Source organism: Bos indicus, chromosome 9 (assembly GCF_029378745.1).
Source record: "Bos indicus isolate NIAB-ARS_2022 breed Sahiwal x Tharparkar chromosome 9, NIAB-ARS_B.indTharparkar_mat_pri_1.0, whole genome shotgun sequence".
In the NCBI taxonomy this organism is placed as follows: Eukaryota; Metazoa; Chordata; class Mammalia; order Artiodactyla; family Bovidae; genus Bos; species Bos indicus.
In genome coordinates this window covers 20,364,818-20,384,795 of record NC_091768.1, presented here as the reverse complement: position 1 = coordinate 20,384,795, position 19,978 = coordinate 20,364,818, and the positions used below count along the sequence as shown (strand labels likewise).

The 19,978-nt window shown below is 40.6% G+C and overlaps 1 protein-coding gene across 1 annotated transcript in view; it reads right to left on the bottom strand.

Annotated features, from left to right (window-relative positions):
• Window positions 1–16,332: 16,332 nt before the first annotated feature.
• Window positions 16,333–19,978, bottom strand: part of BCKDHB (branched chain keto acid dehydrogenase E1 subunit beta) — a 266,976-nt gene continuing 263,330 nt past the window's right edge. Inside the window, exon 10 of the mRNA XM_019967076.2 lies at window positions 16,333–16,479. Within this exon, the coding sequence (XP_019822635.2) occupies window positions 16,339–16,479 (141 nt within the window). The 3' untranslated portion in view covers window positions 16,333–16,338. The remainder of the gene's footprint in view (window positions 16,480–19,978) is intronic.

The following is a 19,978-nucleotide window of genomic DNA, read 5'->3' as shown; positions in this document are numbered from 1 at the left end:
GTTGGCTTAAAGCTCAACATTCAGAAAACTAAGATCATGGCATCTGGTCAACATCCAGAAAACTAAGATCATGGCATCTGGTCCCATCACTTCATGGCAAATAGATGGGGAATCAGTGGAAACAGTCAGTCACTGACTTTATTTTTCTGGGCTCCAAAATCACGGCAGATGGTGATTGCCGCCATGAAATTTAAAGATGCTTACTCCTCAGAAGGAAAGTTATGACCAACATAGACAGCATATTAAAAAGCAGAGATATTACTTTGCCAACAAAGGTCCATCTCCTCAAGGCTATGGTTTTTCCAGTGGTCATGTATGGAGGTGAGAGTTGGACTCTGAAGAAAGCTGAGCGCCAAAGAATTGATGCTTTTGAACTGTGGTGTTGGAGAAGACTCTTGAGAGTCCCTTGGAATGCAAGGAGATCCAACCAGTCCATTCTAAAGGAGATCAGTCCTGGGTGTTCATTGGAAGGACTGATGTTGAAGCTGAAACTCCAATAGTTTGGCCACCTGATGCAAAGATCTGACTCATTGGAAAAGACCCTGATGCTGGAAAAGATTGAGGGCAAGAGAATAAGGGGATGACAGAGGATGAGATGGCTGGATGGCATCACCGACTCAATGGACATGAGTTTGAGTAAACTCCAGGAGCTGGTGATGGACAGGGAGGCCTGGTGTGCTGCGGTTCATGGGGTGGAAAAAAGTCATACACGACTGAGTGACTGGACTGAACTGAAATAAATAACCACTTTTTTTATATGTCACCACACAAAGATATTACATAGCTATTGACTGTATTCTTCACATTGTATATTGTCTTAATTATGCAATATTCAGGACCACTGTTTTCTTTACAAAAGGTGACCTTTTCTCCTTGGGCCAGCTCTCCAGCTCACCGCCAGGTGCCTGACTCTCTCTCAGAATCTACCTCCTATTCTAGTCCCTTTTCCAGTCTATAGTGTATGCACCTCACACCACTCAGAAAGGCCATCATCAGAAAGTCCACAAATAATAAATGATGGAGAGGGTTGGATAAAACAGAACCCCCCTATATTGTCAGTGAAAATGTAAATTGGTGCGGCCACTATGGAGAACAATATGGAGTCTCTTTTAAAAACTAAAAATAAAATTGTCATATCATGCAGCAATCTCACTTTTGGGTATACACGCAGAGAAGACTAATTTAAAAAGAAACACGCACAGTGTTCATAGCAGCACTATTTACCATAATCAAGACATGAAAGCAACCTCAATGTCCATTGACAGATGAATGGATAAAGATGATGTGGTTTATTTTTATACACAACAGACTGTTACTCAGTCATAAAAAGAATGAAGTGTCATTTACAGGAGCATAGATGGACCTAGAGATTATCATAGTAAGTGAAGTAAGTCAAATATCACTTACATGTAAGATCTTTAAAAATGACATAAATGAACTTATTTAAAAAATAGAAGTAGCCTCACAGACACAGGAAACAAATTTATAGTTAACCAAAAGGGGTGGTAGAGGAGGGTTACATTGGAAGTTTGGGATCAACTTGTACATTTATATAAAATAGATACACAACAAGGACTGTAAAGCACAGGGAAGTCTACTCAATAGCTTTTAATAACCTCTAATGGAAAAGAATCTGAAAAAGAATATGCATATATATTAAAAAATGGAATCACTCTGCTGTACACCTGAAAACCAACACAACATTGTAAAATTAATTTCACTTTTAGAATGGTTCAAATTTCCTAAAAATATGTACAACATGTGACCTCTGTGTGCCAAGATGGCATTTAGAGAGTCACAGAGTCCGAAACTTGCTAATCCCTCTGTCCGTGTGAGACTCCCAAAGCTTGGTGTAACAGAGGCTCCATTTTCCTAAATTTTAGTTGCCAGTTCCTTATTAGCTGCCAGAAGCTGAATGACCCTTTCAGAAATCCAGCTGAAGCAGAGAACGAGTACTGTTTCTTGTGCGGTGTGTGTTCCTATTTGACCACAGTATAAGCAGCACCCGGGGTTCCCTGGTGGCTCAGCTGGTAAAGAATCTGCCTGCAACACGGGAGACGTGGGTTCGATCCCTGGGTTGGGAAGATCCCCTGGAGAAGGGAAAGGCTACCCACTCCAGTATTCTGGCCTGGAGAATTCCATGGACTGTATAGTCCATGGGGTCACAAAGAGTTGGACACGACTGAGCGACTTTCACTCACTAAGCAGCACTAGATAGGGCTTGAAAGAACCCCCACCCCCATCCCCACCCTTCAGGTACCCCTCTAAAGGAGAACTTGTCATTCACCTTTCACCTAACCCTTATTCACCAAGTTCTGGATAAAATACTTATGAAGAAACAGGAACAAGGACAACAATAACAATCATCTTCCTCAGAGAGAGAGGGACCGGTCAAGCACACTCTCCTGGAGACGCCCTCTTTCCCCGGCCTCCGTATGCCGGGCACGGCACACCCGGCCCCACTGCGGACCAGAAGACACCTGACCCCAGTTGGCCCAATTATTTCTACTCCTGGGAACCTGGAATTAAAATGAGCAAATATCAAGTGCATTAATTATGTGAAACCAAGCTAGAAAGCCAGGTAGAGGCTGCCATTTTAAGGCAGCCAAGCATAAGGTGCTGAGTGAATTGAGGGAGTCAACAAAGAGAAAAAAAAAAAATGAAGCTGGCAAGTGGCAGAGAGGAAATACCCAAAGTCTCTAGGGAAAGAGAGAGAGAGAAAGGAGGGGAATTATTTTGAAATGTGTGTAATTTTCTAATTCTTCTAAGTCCTAGAGTTCTCCTGCAATTAGATCCCTTAGTACAAATTCCACTTTGCATAAATTAATGTGAGTAGATCTCTGGTCCCTGCAATGAAACACGCATGTATCAGCGGATTTCTCAAGAGTAAAACTAGGGCCACTAGCTAGTGACCTGTGAACATACAGATTTTAGTGTTCGTCACAGCTGATAAGAAGTTCTAAGACCACATTTACCAACTTATTTTCTTCCATTTAAATTGCTCCTATAGCAAGAGTGCCATGAATATCGTACAATTATTCATCGGGCTGCTCTGTGCGTGGTGATAACTACGGCAGGATTTCTTCCTGTGGAGGCTGGGGGGGTCAAAGGCGTAAACAGATCAATGACAATGGCATGTGAGAAGCCTGTCCTGGAGGCACGGGCTGAGGTTCTGGGCCTCAGCAGGCATTTCCTTATTTAATTTTCACCTACATCAAAGAGAGTTACGAGAATTGATACTTTACAGGAACAATCACCCAAGACGGGGAAGCATTAGTTTAATTTCAGTAATTTTCACCTGAAGCCTGAGGAGGTATCATGCTGTTCTCTTGGCACAAGAGTGGCATTTAATAAACGTGGGCCTTTCCGTATCCTGCCGCTTCTTACCACTTTCCATGACCACTTTAACAGTAAAAACAACCGGCATAAGAAAAGATCAGCAAATCATTAACTTGGCTGAGAACCCAGTCTACTTCAGAGCTGACCATTCTTTTCATTCTCGGGTAAAATTTCCCCTGAAAAGTTTTGCCAAAAAAAAAAAAGGTACGAGTTAACAGCTTATTGAACAACAAACAGGTTTTTCACCTCTCTTTCATTACCATGATAATGAAGAAAATGTTTTTAAAAAGTATAAGCCCCAAGGACAAAGAAAACAGGAGAGGGGAGATGAGTGTAAGGTCAGAAGAATCAAATAAGAGGTGCTGCATCCAAGAAGAGCTTCCCTAGTAGCTCAGTGGGTAAAGAACCTGCCTGCAATGCAGGAGACCACGGTTCGATTCCTGAGTAAGGAAGATCCACCGGAGAAGGGATAGGCTACCCACTCCAGTATTCTTGGGCTTCCCTGTTGGTTCAGCTGGTAAAGTATCCACCTCAGTCTGGGAGACCTGGGTTCGATGCCTGGGCTGGGAAGATCCCATGGAGAAGGGAACAGCTACCCACTCCAGTATTCTGGCCTGGAGAATTCCATGGACTATATAGCTGGACATGGGGTTGCCAAGAGTTGGACATGATTGAGCAACTAAGAAAGCCTCAACCCAGAGTGGGAAAGACAATGGAGAACAGGACCAGTCACCAAAAGAGGCTGACCTTGGAGGGTCTTGGTGTGGTCCACAGCAGAGGTGAGGCCAGGGGAGTACCTGGAGGCATTCTCTTCCTTCACCCCTACAAATAGAACTGGGTGTCTGCCTGCCCTGTGGAAACCAGGGATTATCCTCTGGACAGGTTGAAAGAGACAGCCTCTGGGATCAGGAAAATGTGGTCCAAAGTAAGAATGGAATGATGCCCAAGGTAGAAAACATGGAATTGAATGTGACATCCAGACCCCACGTCCAAGTGGTGCTTAATGAACTAGGCTGTTTTAGGCAGGAGATTAGGTCATGTTTTCTGGGAGAAAGCCCCAGAGGACACCCTTTCCTATGCCAACAATGTCAGGGTGCTCTCAAAGTGGGGGACTATCTGCCTTTGTTGTTGTTGTTCAGTCACTAAGTCGTGTCTGTCTCTTTGCAACCCCATGAACTGCAGTATGCCAGGCTTCTCTATCACCAACCCCTGGAGCTTGTTCAAACTCATGTCCATTGAGTCAGTGATGCCACCTGACCATCTTATCCTCTGTCATCCCCTTCTCCTCCTGCCTTCAATCTTTCCCAGCACCAGGGTCTTTTCCAATGAGTCGGCTCTTTGCATCAGGTGGCCGAAGCACTGGACTAATCATCTGGAAATGAAGGCCACTGCTCATCTTGCCACACATACATCCACAACTCTCCCGTCAGCTTTAAAAAAGTAATTTATTGATGTGATAGTCACATAACAAAATGAACTGCATCAAAATAAACAATCTGGTGGCAACACGAACCCTCTTCCTCTACTTAATCCCACAACATGTCCATCGCTCCAAAGTAAGCCCCCTTCCTTACCTGTACTAATTAAGCACTTTCTTCCCATTCACTCCTTTTCCCAGCCCCTGGCAACCACTGATCTGCACTCTGTCTCCATGGGTTTACTTATTCTGGATCCTTAACATAAATGAAATCACACATCCCCTTTGTGTCCACAGTCTCTTATGCAGCACGTTTTGAATGTTCACCCCCGTTGTCACGTGTATCAGAATTTCGTTCATTTTTATGGTTGAATAATATTCCACTGCAGGTATCCATCACAATCCAAGTTGACTTCGGATGCTCAGTCTTAAGAAATATCAACGGGTAATCACCATACATAAGACAAAAGAGAGAAACCCCAAAAAGTAGAAGAATGGAAACCAGAGGAAACCATACAATTCAGAGAACACAATAAAACTCATAAAAAAACAATAACTCATATATCCTGAGCAATTAAACACACACAAGTATGTTTAATACTTGCTAACAGTTTAGTAAAGTATGTATTCAGTACTTTTATTACTTTGCATAATCAACATGGTAAAAAATACCTTTTTATTATGATATAACTCATGGCCTTCATTCTAACACTGCTGTTATAGTCTCTATTTCTACACAAGAAAAATCATAAGTAATAATGGTCATAATCATACGAAATAATAGTTGTAATCATAATAAACATATAATTCCACATCCTGATTTTTCCATTTAAAAGTATATATTGAGCATGCTTCCATGTTGCTACATAATCTTCATATTCATTACTGGCAAATTCTATATTGTACCTAATCATACAGATATACCATAAATCACAGACCACTGTTATTCCATTTTCCAAGCAAATTATGTTTCTCATAATCTCTATGAAAATTGTTACAATGCACATAATAAGATCAAATAAATCTAAGAGACATGAGATCCTTCCTTGAAGACTAAACCAAGTTAGGACTAAAGTACACTGCCCTGACTTTGATGGGTCTGCAGGATAGGAGGGCAAGTTGGTCAATGGTTTCCCTGTATAAGAGAAAAGAGGAGCCCTGCGGAGGAGCCTGGTTTCAAAGAAGAAGGAGCTGGGGAGCCCAGAATGGACCAGTAATGCTTGAGCTCCCGAGAGGGACAGAGCTGGTACAAGAGCTCTTTTCCAAGTAAAACAGCTGGTGAACAGCACATGGCCTGTTTCACCGAATATCCATGAGCTGTTGGGGGCACATGGCCGTACTCTTTTGGGATCCATGTATCTCAATGGGAGATGAGATTTTCCGGCTCCCAGGAAGAACACAGAGCACCATCTCTGTTCTAGGGGCCCAAAGATGAACAGCAGCCTCAGCATCCGCACCTACACCTCGTCCCTGGGGAGGGGGCCTCTGGGGGTTTCAGGGCAGGGAGTGTCAGCTGCAGGTGGCCCCTGTCACAGCAGCAGCCCTGCAGCGCCTTCCGTAGCTGCTGGGAACAGGCACCTCAGCAGAGACCTGCAGCCAGAGAACTGTGGACACCTCAGCGTGGTTCAAGCCACCCTCCAGCAATTCCCCCGAATAATTAGGGAAACCTTTAGGAGGCTGTCTAGCAGTTGGAATAGAATTTTAAAAAAAGAAGAAGGAAAACCACTGCTGCTATTAATGTTAACTTTTCCTCTGGTTAGGGTAGCCTTAGGGAAGATAAAGTGTACTTTGCAGTCTTTACATTTGGTGAAAGGTACCTGATACTATACGTATATCCTCTGACTGCCTTGAAACATTTCATATAAAAGATGAAATAGGGTGAAAGTAAACACATGATTCAATGGGAGGAGGAAAATATGGGGAATTTAGATTAAGTATTCTCAGAGAAACATTGGCTACTAGAATGACCACAGGCATATTGAACTTCTTTGAAAAAGAAAACTCTCAAGGGCTGTTTGGGGCTATCTGGATACGTTTAAAAACAGTTCTAAGGTCTCATGACTTCAGCAAAGAATTTTATATGAATAAGCTTCCAAAAAGTAAGGCTTCCCAAAGACACATGCTCTGGAACTGCTGGTTTTCTTGGCCTAAGGGAAGGTTACCAGTGTTCAACTTTCAGGCTGGAAGCCTGAATTCATTTATTTTATGGCTAAGATACTTTATACTAATACAACAATATCTGCATCTAATTTGCATGTTGTAGATAAGAAAAAAATCAAGCATGATACACAGACTAGTCCCAAGGGTGGAAGGTTTTCCCCAAGTATATTGTATTAAAAACATGTGGACTTTCTTCTTTCAAACAGAATGTATTCCAAAGCATTAGAATGACTGAATTAGGATGTTTCTACTTGCAAGCAACAGAAAGAGAACGTGGAACAAAGTAAGTTGAAGGATCCTGGGGTGGTTCTTCACAGAGTGAAAGGGAGTTGAGGCTGTGCACAGCAACAGTGGAGCTGGTCGATCCCCGTGGGCATGACTGACCCCATCTTGTACAGCATCTTTGCTTGGTACTTGGGTTTCTTTCTTTCTCGGATAAAGATGGCCTTCCTCCACAAGGAAGGCAGCGGTAGGTCCTTCCAGAATAATATCATCCCAGATCTGTTTGCTTGTTTGAAAAACCCTGAAAAGGGCTTGGATTGGTTAGTTTGGGTCACCTTCCTCCACCAGTTATTGTGGCCAAGGAGATGGTGTCCTACCCTTGACCCAGTTCTGAGTTTGTAGACCAACCAGAAAGGGGAACAGCACAGATGGGGCCATTAGGACAATAACTCTGAACCAGGCTGTATCTCCATTTGTGACTATAAGAACAGAGATGAACAAAATCTCATCACCCTCAAAGGAACAGTTTTGAATGAGCATTCTATTCTGGTTTGTCCATTCACAGATACATTTTAATATACAATATTATCTTAGATCCCCTTAAAAAATGCACAGTTTTGAAATCTAGATGAAGAAATGAACCTAAAAATATAGAAACAATGCTCATCTCTTGGGGACTTTTGAGGTCAAGCCCTACCGGAAAGATAGCTTCTATTCCTGAAATGCCTTAAGAAATGAAACATAACCCCATGTCTCTGATGGTTTGGAATATCAACTGGTATAAAACATCAAACACTATCAATATATTACTTTAAATGTCTATACTTCTCAAAGAGAGTTTCACCTAAGTGCTTTTCAGGTATAGGTCCGATTCAGGTATAGAGCTGCATTTCCTTTCATTGGTTTGTTCAGCAGCACATTGAGAGCCTCTGTAGACCAGGACCACTCCAGGCATTGCAGAATTGCAATAAACAGACCAAAGCTCCCTGCCTTGTGGAACCAGTAAAACATGTGGAATCTACAATAGGACACAAATGAACCTATCTACAAAACAGAAATAGACTCATGGACATAGAGGGCGGCTTGTGGTTGCCACTGGGGAGGGTGCTGGAAGAGGGGTGAAGTGGGAGGCTGGGGTTAGCAGATGTAAGCTTTTATGTCTAGAATCGATAAATAACAAAGTCCTACTGTGCGTAGCACAGGGAACTATATTCAGTATCTTATGAGAAACCACAATGAAAAAGAATATTAAAAGAGAATGTATATATTAAAAATATATATATACATATATATATACAGGAGGAGGAAATGGCAACCCACTTCAGTGTCTTTGCCTGGAGAACCCCATGGACAGACGGGCGTAGTGGACTGTAGTCCATGGGGTCGCAAAGGGTCAGACACAACTAAAGCTCTTAGCATGCACATGCACACACACACATATAACTGAATCACTTTACAGCAGAAATTAATACAACATTGTCAATCAACTATACTTCAACTTTAAAAAATTGGGAATGCAAGGGGAAAACCGCCAGGATAATAATTAGGTAGATGTTCCAAATGATCAAAAAAAATTGTTTAAGAATTATTCTAATTCTTTATAACATGAAACAAAATTCATATTGTATGGCAAGACAAGAAAAGTTTAAACATCTAAATGTTCTTTGCCCTTTGACCTTTCTTCCTCCACTGTGCATTGTTAATCTGCGTTTTGAATCAACCAAACCTTTCCCATCGGGAGAAATGTTGCTCAACCATAAAGAGCAAAATTCTCCTAGCATCAACAAGACAACTTAAAAAAAAAAAATTACTTATTTGGCTGCATCAGGTCTTAACTGCAGCACTTAGGATCTTTATTGCAGTGCTCAGACTCTCTAGTTGCGGTGCACACGGAGCTCAGTAGCTCTGCGTCTGGGATCTTAATTTCCCAACCAAGGATAGAACCCCCATCCTCTGCACTGCAAGGCAGGTTCTTAACCACCAGACCACTAGTGAAGTCCCTAAGACAATGTCTTAAAGACAGCATTCCTTCTTGGTATTGTAAGGGGCCATAATGACACTTAGATCTGAATTGTGTACCTTTCAATAGTACATCATTTAATGTACAGCCCTCTGCCTCAAAAAACTGATACATTTGTGCCTTTACTTCCAATGGGCAGAACAGTTAAGACTCTTTTTGACCCCATGGACTGTAGCCCACCAAGTCTCTTCTGTCCATGGGATTTTCCATTCAAGAATACTGGAGTGGGTTGCCAGTCCCTTCTCCAGGGGGATCTTCCCGACCCAGGGATAAAACCCAGGCCTCCTGCATTGCAGGCAGATTCTTTACCACCTGAATCACTGGGGAATCATCCCCACAACAGTTCTCAGAGATTTCTGAGATGCTCTTCCTGGTTTATAATTCTCAAATTTGACTTGAATAAAATTTTCCAGTTCTTTCTTAGATTGACTGATCAAAAGTTCTTCAACAACAGTCACTGTATCTTATGAAAATTCATAGTTACATAATATTTATAGTAGTGAAGTAGGCCACAGCAAGAAACTGAAGGACTTGGGAAAACAAGACCTTAATAATTATTTTATTAAAATGATGGAATAAAATATTGTAATAACAAAGATCTTTGCTTATCAATACTTTGGATAAACAATTAGGTTTGGCCAAATTTTTTCCTATCCTCAAACAAAGGACCCTGGGAATTATTAACTGATATAGGAACAGCCATTATGTAGCCTTTATTTTCTTTTATTCGTGCATGCATGCATGTTCAGTTGCTTCTGACTCTTTGCAGCCCTTTGGACTGTAGCCCACCTGACTCCTTTGCCCATGGGATTCTCCAGGCAAGAATACTGGAGTGGGTTGCCATGCCCTCCTCTAGGGGATCTTCCTGACCCAGGGATCAAACCCATGTTTCTTGTGGCTCCGGCACTGGCAGGCAGGTTCTTTACCACTAGTGCCACGTAAATACATAAAAACTTCCATCTTTGTAGGAAATAGACATTATAAAATGAAAGAAAAACTTTCATTTTTGCCAAAAAAAAAACCTTTTATGGTTTTATTTTTCTTATTTGGAAACGTTCTGCTTTTAACCTTATTATTCTTTTCATTCGTCTATGTGTCTTTATTCTGCATCCCTGTATTTTCAGTTATTTTTTTTTTTACGACTTAAAAGTTTATGAATTTACCACTAAGTAAAATTTTGGCTGAAGCACATCAGTGATCTTACGTTCTAATTATGCTGTAATCGTTTTCCTTCTTGGTTCCAGTTACTTGGCTAGGTGCTTTTTTATTTCTCAGTGGGATGTGGTACCTTTGATTCTTTTTTTTTTTGAGGAACTTACTTTTATTTTTCTTTGTGCCTTAATACAGTATATGGTCAATTTTTTAAACCACTGTTTATAGGCTAAAAGGCAATCTATTCTCTGTTTTTGAAGATACAATGTTTAAAATATATTTCTATTGACTTAACCATTTATTTCTTCTTGTCTACCTCACCTATCAAATTAAAAGCAGAGTGACAAAGCCTTCTACAATCGTTCTATTCACAGTCTTTGCATTTATAAGCTATTTTAATAGTATGCATTTAGAATGTAAAGAATTTTAACTTATATTTTCACTGTGATATATTCCTTTTGTCAAATATAAGATGTTTGTTACCCATAAAAAGTGCGTTTATGGGAATTCCCTGGGAAGTCCAGTAGTTAAGCTCTGCAATCTCACTGCTAAGGGCCCATGTTCAATCCCTGACTGGGAAACAAAAATCCCACAAGTCATGTGGCTGGGCCAAGGAGAAAAAAAAATGGTGTACTTATGACAATTATTGATGTATATCTTTTCATCTAGCTTGTTTCCATTTTCACTTCTAGTCTTTTCCACCTATGACTGCCTCATTCTTGTCCTAATTTTATTTCTCATTATCCTGGTAAATATATTTAATTATCATATTCAGGGATGTATCAGTGTCTTCCCTTGTGGCTCAGCTGGGAAAAGAATCCATCTGCAATGTGGGAGACCTGGGTTCGATTCCTGGGTTGGGACAATCCCCTGGAGAAGGGAACAGCTACCCACTCCAGTATCCTGGCCTGGAGAATTCCATGGACTGTATAGTCTATTTGGTCGCAAAGAGCCGGACACAACTGAGCGACTCTCACTTTCACATCAGGTGTCAGGGTTTCCAAATTTTTGCCCCTATATGAATGTTTCCTCTTACTTTCCAAATTCAATGGCCTAAGCCCTGGGTGTTCTTTGGAAGGAATGATGCTAAAGCTGAAACTCCAGTACTTTGGCCACCTCATGTGGAGAGTTGACTCATTGGAAAAGACTCTGATGCTGGGAGGGATTGGGGGCAGGAGGAGAAGGGGATGACAGAGGATGAGATGGCTGGATGGCATCACCGACTCAATGGACATGAGTTTGAGTGAACTCCAGGAGTTGGTGATGGACAGGGAGGCCTGGCATGCTGCGATTCATGGGGTCGCAAAGAGTCAGACACGACTGAGCGACTGAACTGAAGAAAACATATCAGAGTCTCCAAACCTCACGTTTCTCTAGAAATTCCAATTTGATGCTTTGAGGTCATATTCCTCACCCCATCAGCCAAGCATCTCTGCTAAGGCAGGGCTGTGTGCCTGGGTGTACACGTACTGATTCTATCCCTAGTGTACAAGGGGCAGGTTAAAGTGGGAGAACTTAGAATTTAGCGTCGTTGACAAGGTTAGGCTGAGACCCATTAAGCTGTGCTTTTGCATGAGTAACCCGACTTTCTGATCTGTGGTACCCATCAAGCCTGGGCCAGGGCCATCTCTGTGGCTGGTCTGGATGCTCTGGGATTGGCAGCCCCCGCAGAGCCACATGCATTGGAAGAGGGAGTTCTCTAAACAAACAGTAGTGCTGTTACTAGAAGTGGAGGCGGGAAGGCCAAGCAGCCAGAAGCCACACGAGCCCAACACGGGCAGGCTGACGGGAAGGAGGCTTCATGAGACTGAGCGTGGATGCCCCGTGGGACATCTTCAGGGGACCCCACAAGAGATTTTAGCTTCCGTGACTTAAATTTTAGGCACTGAAATGAGGTCACTGTCTTGCTCCTATGCCTCATTTTCTCCCCCTAATCTTTATTTAGCCTGGATGACATCTATCGATTGTATAGAACATGAATGTGGTATTTTTTTTTCCTGAAGTGTTAGTGGCTCAGTCGTGTCCAACTCTGCGACCCCATGGACGGTAGCCTACCAGGCTCCTCTATCCATGGGGATTCGCCAGGCAAGAATACTGGCCTAGGCAGCCATTTCCTTCTCCAGAGGATCTTCCTGACCCAGGGATCAAACCCAGGTCTCTTGCATTGCAGGCAGGTTCTTTTACCACTGAGTCACCAGGGAAGCCCTTGAAGGAACTGGATAATTGAAACTATAGAAGATTACATTGACTATACATTCATGTTGTCACATGGAGCAGACTTTATCCTAAAGCTGGGAGTAGTATGGAGTTGGGAATTCCTTTAACATCTTTTTAGTGTCTTCGCATTTCTATTTTCTTATTTTTAAAATATGGAACAACAGTTTGTTTCATGTTAAAAAAAAAAGTGTATTTAAGACAATTATGAAGATGTACATGTACACCACATGCCACAGACTGAGTTTAACATGAACTGTAAGCTGTTTATTTTGGAGGGAAGGGGTCATTTACTGGTGGGCACTGCAGGGCTAACTGGAGGAGGGAAGCAGAGTCAAAGAAAATAATTTTAAAAGAGCTAAGAGAAAATTCTTACAATAACAAATGAATTTTAAAAATAGTATTAAAAAGGATACCAATGGCAATAAAACAAGTAACTTCAACTGAAATCATAAATAATATCAACTAAAAGAATAAGTGCAACTAAAAGATGTTCTACAAAAAAACATGATTGGCCAAGACATGGACGACCAGCTCACATTCTCTGTTCTGCTGGACTGGCCACGAGAGCACAAAGCTCCCTGCAAAGAAGCTCGGAGACTCGGTGGAGAGTGAAGGACAAAGCCAAGGTTCATACTGAGTTTTGGCACCCTCAACTCAGAATGTCCTGAACTGTCAGTCAAATGGATTCCCTAAATCTTCCAAACTTCTCACTGACAAGTACATCTTTTCCTGTCTTATACGATACAGGTATTTCTACTTTTAAACCAAGGACAGGGCTTTATTTTCACCCCTAACGAACGCTTTGCTTCTTTATTTTAGCCCCTGCTCTCTAGAATCTGTTCCAATGTGCCTTTACTTTCCTCCAAGTTGCTGGCAGTCTGCAAATGTCACTTTCCATATCCTCCTCCAAATATTTGATAAAAAGAAACAGAACACAACTTTTAAATTGCAGTTTAAAGTAACATATACATTTGCAATCATTAAAAAAAGTCCATTTTTTCCCCAGTGTTCTTAGAGTAGGGAAAACATTATATGATGTTATTTCTCTGCTTTTTGGAGGAGGAAGGCAGGGATCTTTCCACTGGAACTGGTGAGGAGCAGCTCTTCTAGGGTAAATGAGAGGGAAGGCAGCCCTTGGGGACAGGGCTGGGGGTGAGGGCTCTGCAAAGGGGTCCCTGATGCTGCTGTGAGGCCCCTCTGAGCTATGGTGAAGGGCAGGAAAGATACAGATGGAAACAAGGGGCCCTGAGAAAGCCCTCAGCAAGGAGGCTTCCTCCTTTCGTAGCTGTTAATGTTGTTTTTCTTTTTAGCTGCATCATAATATAAAGGATGTGGAAAAAAATATTTGCTTTGCAACATCAGGGCCAAAACCAAAAGAAAACAAAAGCTTGGTGATTTTGTAACAAAAGACAGGCCGAGGATGTCCATCTCCCGAAAAAGGAAGCGAGGGAGCAAGGACGATCCTGCCTCGCTACGTGCAGGAGAAAAAGTGAGTTCCCCTTACTATATCACCTTGTTGGAATGAGACGGAAGAAAAGGAAAAACATTCCAGAAGTTTTGCCAACATACAACCATCTTAGCCGTAAAGAACGAAACCAAATACAGTAAAGTTGAAAAATCAACATTTCTAAACATTTCACTTTCATTCAGATTTAATTAACAAGTTACTAGGACTCTCACTCTTCCACAAAAGTTTTTTAACTAAATGGAAAAAAAAGATGCACACTGAAGACAATCTGATTTTTGCTTTATTGAATAGTGTCCTACATCCAGTATTTACAGACATAATTGAATGAAATTTATAAGCCTACATGGGGACTGTTTTTAAAAATGAATCTGAAACACTCAATGGAAATGATCAATTCATATGTGTGAATACAATAATTAATTCATGATTTTTCAGCCAATATCCAAGTCGGTTCATTGCATAAAAACTCTATTTTCAAGAAGAAGGAATATAAAAAAATTGAGAAAAATATTTCCATATCTAGTCATAATCTTCCAGTTTTTCTGCAAAAGAAATCAATAACAATTACAGACATTCTGGCCACCGTGAATTAAACACAGATTTTCTCAATTACACGACTACTTTCTTTAAGGCCACTTTTAATTTTTAGCATAGAAGAGCAGTCTTATCATAATTTCATGAAAGGTCTACATTTTTTTTTTAGGTTTAAAAAGAAACACATACTCAAATTTAAAATCAGCACCTAAATATTACTTTAAAAATTGCGACAAGGCACAGAGCTGCACGTTATTACCTGGACCGTCCATAATGGATGGTCCACAGAAGGAACAGATGCACATAGAACTGAGGAAGTCCTCCCCCAGACCTGAGCGAGACTGCTGCCGCCAGGTGCGCTCACAGACATTAGGATCAGACACACAGTGTCTACCGTCTGCCTCTGCACGGCTGAGAGAATTCCGCGGCATGGAAACTGCTCGCCCTACTGACACCTATGACAACATCCTCAGAATGTGTTAGTTGCTGAGTCGTGTCCGACTCTTTGTGACCCCATGGACTGTAGCCTGCCGGGCTTCTCTGTCCTTGGGATTCTCCAGGCAAGAATACTAGAGCGGGTAGCCATTCCCTTCCCCAGGATCCTCAGAATAGAACTACAAAAAAAGGTGGGGATCCCAGTGGCAGAGAAGGCATTATTTTCTCTATATGCCCACATGTAAAGGTATCTCTTTCTCTGGTTTGAGGTGAGCTGATTTACTGCCCACACACAGAATTTAAGAATCATAGTATTTTCTAATCTTAAAATATATGGGCTTTATTATATTAAGCCCATTCTCACTTTTCCTTTCAAAGATCATGGCTCTTCAAAATGTTTTAATAATATTATTATTTGGACAACCTAGATATTAAAATGTAAAGCATTTAATCCCTAGCTACACATTTTGAACCATTTCAAAAATGCTGCTGCTGCTGCTGCTAAGTCGCTTCAGTCGTGTCCGACTCTGTGCGACCCCATAGACGGCAGCCCACCAGGCTCCCCCATCCCTGGGATTCTCCAGGCAAGAACACTGGATGCTAGAGATCAGATAAATCAGTGTATCATTAATAGCATCTTCTGTATTAAAACCCTGAAAACTAACTTAAAAGTTTTTCATTTTTTGCTAGAATAACACTGCTGGAGGGACAGAAAAGCATGACCTAGAAAATCACAATGAATAAATATCATGCATTATCCCCCATTTTAAATCATTCACTAGCCAAGAAAGGTTCTGGAAATGGTAGTGGTCCTGGATTTTTCTCTTTTTTTTTTAAGCAACAGTTTCCTTTATACATAATAAATAGGTTTCCTGTTCAACAAACCTATCTTTCAAGAGAATATAAAGGCAAATTTCAGAATGCTATGGATCACACCATATAGTTTAAACAGCTGGGGTCCAAATGAATGGTGCTTAAGGTTATCTTTATATAACAGAAATTACCTCTATTCACAAATGGTTTAAATTGCTGATAAAAATATACAGAAATGATGGTAAAAGTCAGAAAAACGAGGTAAGGTATATTTAGAGTCATGGCAGACGGCAAGTTCATCCCATAATTATTCAATGGTAACATATGAATATATCTGTTTTCTAGAAATCAGATAATGCATATGCTTGATATGTTTCTATTAAATAAAATATAAACATACTATCATAAGTTAATTTTTTTTCCTGAAATCCATACTTTGTTCTGGAAGTTGCCATTTATGAAAAGATAACACAGTGATAACAGCTGTTTCTTGGTCAACCGGACATGAATGTCAGGGGCGCTCACTAGCTTTCTTAAAACACAGGGCAGACTTACCCGTGGTCAGTAGTTGATCATTTTTCGAAGGGCATCATAGCACTTCCACTTGTCTGGGATGTAGAACGGTTCAAAAATGTGAGGGAACGGTGTGTCGTACCCACACACCCTTGATATAGGAGCTTCCAGGTTCAGGAAACATTCTTCCTGCAGAAGAATCCAGATGGTTGACTTCAAGAACTTCTTATTCACAGAAATGAAACATTTCGCTTCCAAATACAATGGCATTAAAATAGTTATGTATATTATAATGCGAAAAAAGCAGGTGAAAAAAGGAGGTAACACACAGTATGTTTAGCCTTATCCAAGTTTTACTGAAGATATGTTTTCATATATGTATGTGCATTTTACGCCTACATACATATCTGTTGCTTAAGACAAAATGTGATCATATCTAACAGGTCATTCTACAAATATAAATGTAATGTATGACAAAATCATGACAAATGCTCACAGTAAACTCTGCAGCTTGAAATGAGTGATGGTATGTGTCTTCTCTTGTTTCTTGCATTTTTCAAATTTTATATACCATAAACATGTTACTTTCATAAGTACGCATGTGTGCTAAGTTGCTTCAATCATGTCCAACTCTTTGTAACCCAGTGGACTGTAGTGCACATCAATAAAAAAGCAAATTAATTAACTTAAAAAATGTAAGATCTCAATCACAGGAAACCTGTAGAAAGTTATCTTCAAGAAAAAAAAATATTCAAGTGACAAATTCAAACTTAAAAATAAAATTTTTAGAGTTAAAAAAAACTAAAAAGAGATACATGATTAGACTATTCTTAGGAAAATGAAATTACCATTCCCAGCTATTACCTGAAATCAAACCTTTGGTTTTTATGTATCCACTTTCTACACTGCTTTGTGTCACAAATGCCTTGAAAAGGTCCACATTTTCTTCTATTTCACTAACTGTATTTTTACATTTTCACTTGAGCAGAAAGCTTTGAATGAAGTAGTGCTGATGCGCTGTCCCTATCTCCTGTATATATTTCTTCCAGTGACAAGGGCATCCGGGCAGAAAGGGTCAGCTCCCTTACACTCTCCCTGCACCCCAAAACCACTGCGACTTAAAGCATCAAACGCCATCATATGACATGGCTTATATGTGGAATCTAAAAAGAAGTGATACAAATGAACTTACAAAACAGAAAGAGACTCACAGACAGAAATGAACTCATGGTTGCCAGGGAGAAAGGATACTTAAGGACTCTGGGAAGGTTATGTACACACTGGTATATTTAAAATGGAGAAGGAACAAAGCTCTATTGTATAGCACATGGAACTCTGCTCAGCGTTACGTGCCCGCCTAGACGGGAGGGGGTTTGGGGAGAATGGATACATGTATATGTATGGCTGAGTCCCTTTACTGTTCCCCCAAAAGTGTCCCAGCTTGTTAATCGGCTATACCCCAATACAAAATGTTTTTGGTGTTAAAAAAATAAAAATAAATGTTTTTTAAAAAGCATCAAACAACAAATTGTGTTGGCTTTTCCAACAGAAAATCCTCATCAATAACTTCAGAACGTTGCAGACATAGGGTTTGAAGAATCACCTAAGAAATTCCACTACTAATAAGCTCAAAAGAGATGACATACTGGGTAGACTGCTTCTTGACTGAAATAAGTAATTTTAAAGGGATTTAATTGTCAACTTGGGATTAACTCAGTTTATTACTTTAGTTGACATGAGCTGTTTTTCTACTTCCCCTGAATACTACATTCTTCATAAACAAACTATCCATTGGGTACTGCAAAATACAGAAAAGCCAGGGCAAAGCATTTCACTTAAATACCCTTGATTTTACACATGTTATAAAATATTATTCTTTCGAACTAGTTCCCTAGAAAGCTGGTTTATGATAAAATGATGCTCCAGTGTTTGTGAAAACCACTCTTTTTAGCAGAAAGACAAACATCACCAAACTTTTTTTTTTTTTTTTCCAAATAACAATGCTTCTAATTCTGCAGGATTGTAAGAATCACTCTATAGAAATACATCTACATGTTTTCAGGGGCATAGAAAAAGGTCTGTGAGGTCGCCCTTGAACTGTCAACAGTGGTCACCCTTGGAGGTTAGGAGAGACAAGGAGGGGACAATAGACTCCACGTGTACATTATACGTACTGCTGAAGCTTTTATGACACAGTATTACTTTTGTGGGCTTTCCAGGGGGCACAGTGGTAAAGAATCCACATGCCAAGCAGGAGACACAGGTTTGATCCCTGGGTCAGGAAGATCCCCTGGAGAAGGGAATGGGAATCCACTCCAGTATTCTTGACTGAGAAATCCCATGGACAGAGGTGCCTGGTGGGCTACAGTCCACAGGGTTGCAAAGAGTCGGACACAATTTAGCAACTGAGTGATTACTTTTGTAATTAACTGGCACTGATACAAAAGAGTAAAAAGAAGAATCATTTTATGAGAATAAAAGTTCCCATTTTATGTTACACAAATTTGTGATTTTACACATAGCATTTTCTTAATTTGGAAACAATTACTGTTAGGTATGTGGAATTAAAATGATTATAAAGTACTATATATAAATATATAAGATATAAAAATCACAGAAGGCAGTTCTATTTCCAGTTTTTTAAGGAATCTCCACACTGTTCTCCATAGTGGCTGTACTAGTTTGCATTCCCACCAACAGTGTAAGAGGGTTCCCTTTGATCCAGCAACCCCACTGCTGGGCATACACACTGAGGAAACCAGAAGGGAAAGAGACACGTGTACCCCAATGTTCATCGCAGCACTGTTTATAATAGCCAAGACATGGAAGCAACCCAGATGCCCATCAGCAGATGAATGGATAAGAAAGCTGTGGTACATATACACAATGGAGTATTACTCAGCCATTAAAAAGAATACATTTGAATCAGTTCTAATGAGGTGGATGAAACTGGAGCCTATTATACAGAATGAAGTAAGCCAGAAGGAAAAACATAAATACAGTATACTAACGCATATATATGGAATTTAGAAAGAGGGTAACAATAACCCAGTGTACGAGACAGCAAAAGAGACACTGATGAATAGAACAGTTTTATGGACTCTGTGGGAGAGGGAGAGGGTGGGAAGATTTGGGAGAATGGCAATGAAACATGTAAAATATCATGTAGGAAATGAGTTGCCAGTCCAGGTTCGATGCACGATGCTGGATGCTTGGGGCTGGTGCACTAGGACGGCCCAGAGGGAGGGTATGGGAAGGGAGGAGGGAGGAGGGTTCGGGATGGGGAACACATGTATACCTGTGGCGGATTCATTTTGATATTTGGCAAAACTAATACAATTATGTAAAGTTTAAAAATAAAATAAAAAAAAATTTAAAAAAAAATCACAGAAGGTAATTCAAGAATATATGATTCAGTTTTATAAAGGTGTGTGTGTGTGTGTGTGTGCGCTACTCACTTCAGTTGTGTCCAAGTCTTTGTGACGCCATGGACTGTAGCCCACCAGGCTCCTCTGTCCATGGGAGTCTCCAGGCAAGAATACTGGAATGGGTTGCCATGCCCTGTTCCAGGGGATCTTTCCCAATCCAGGGATCAAATCCAAGTCTCTTATATCTCCTGCATTGGCAAGAGGATTCTTTACCACTTTATAAAGATATATCTTAACTGATGGAAACAGTATGAAATTTT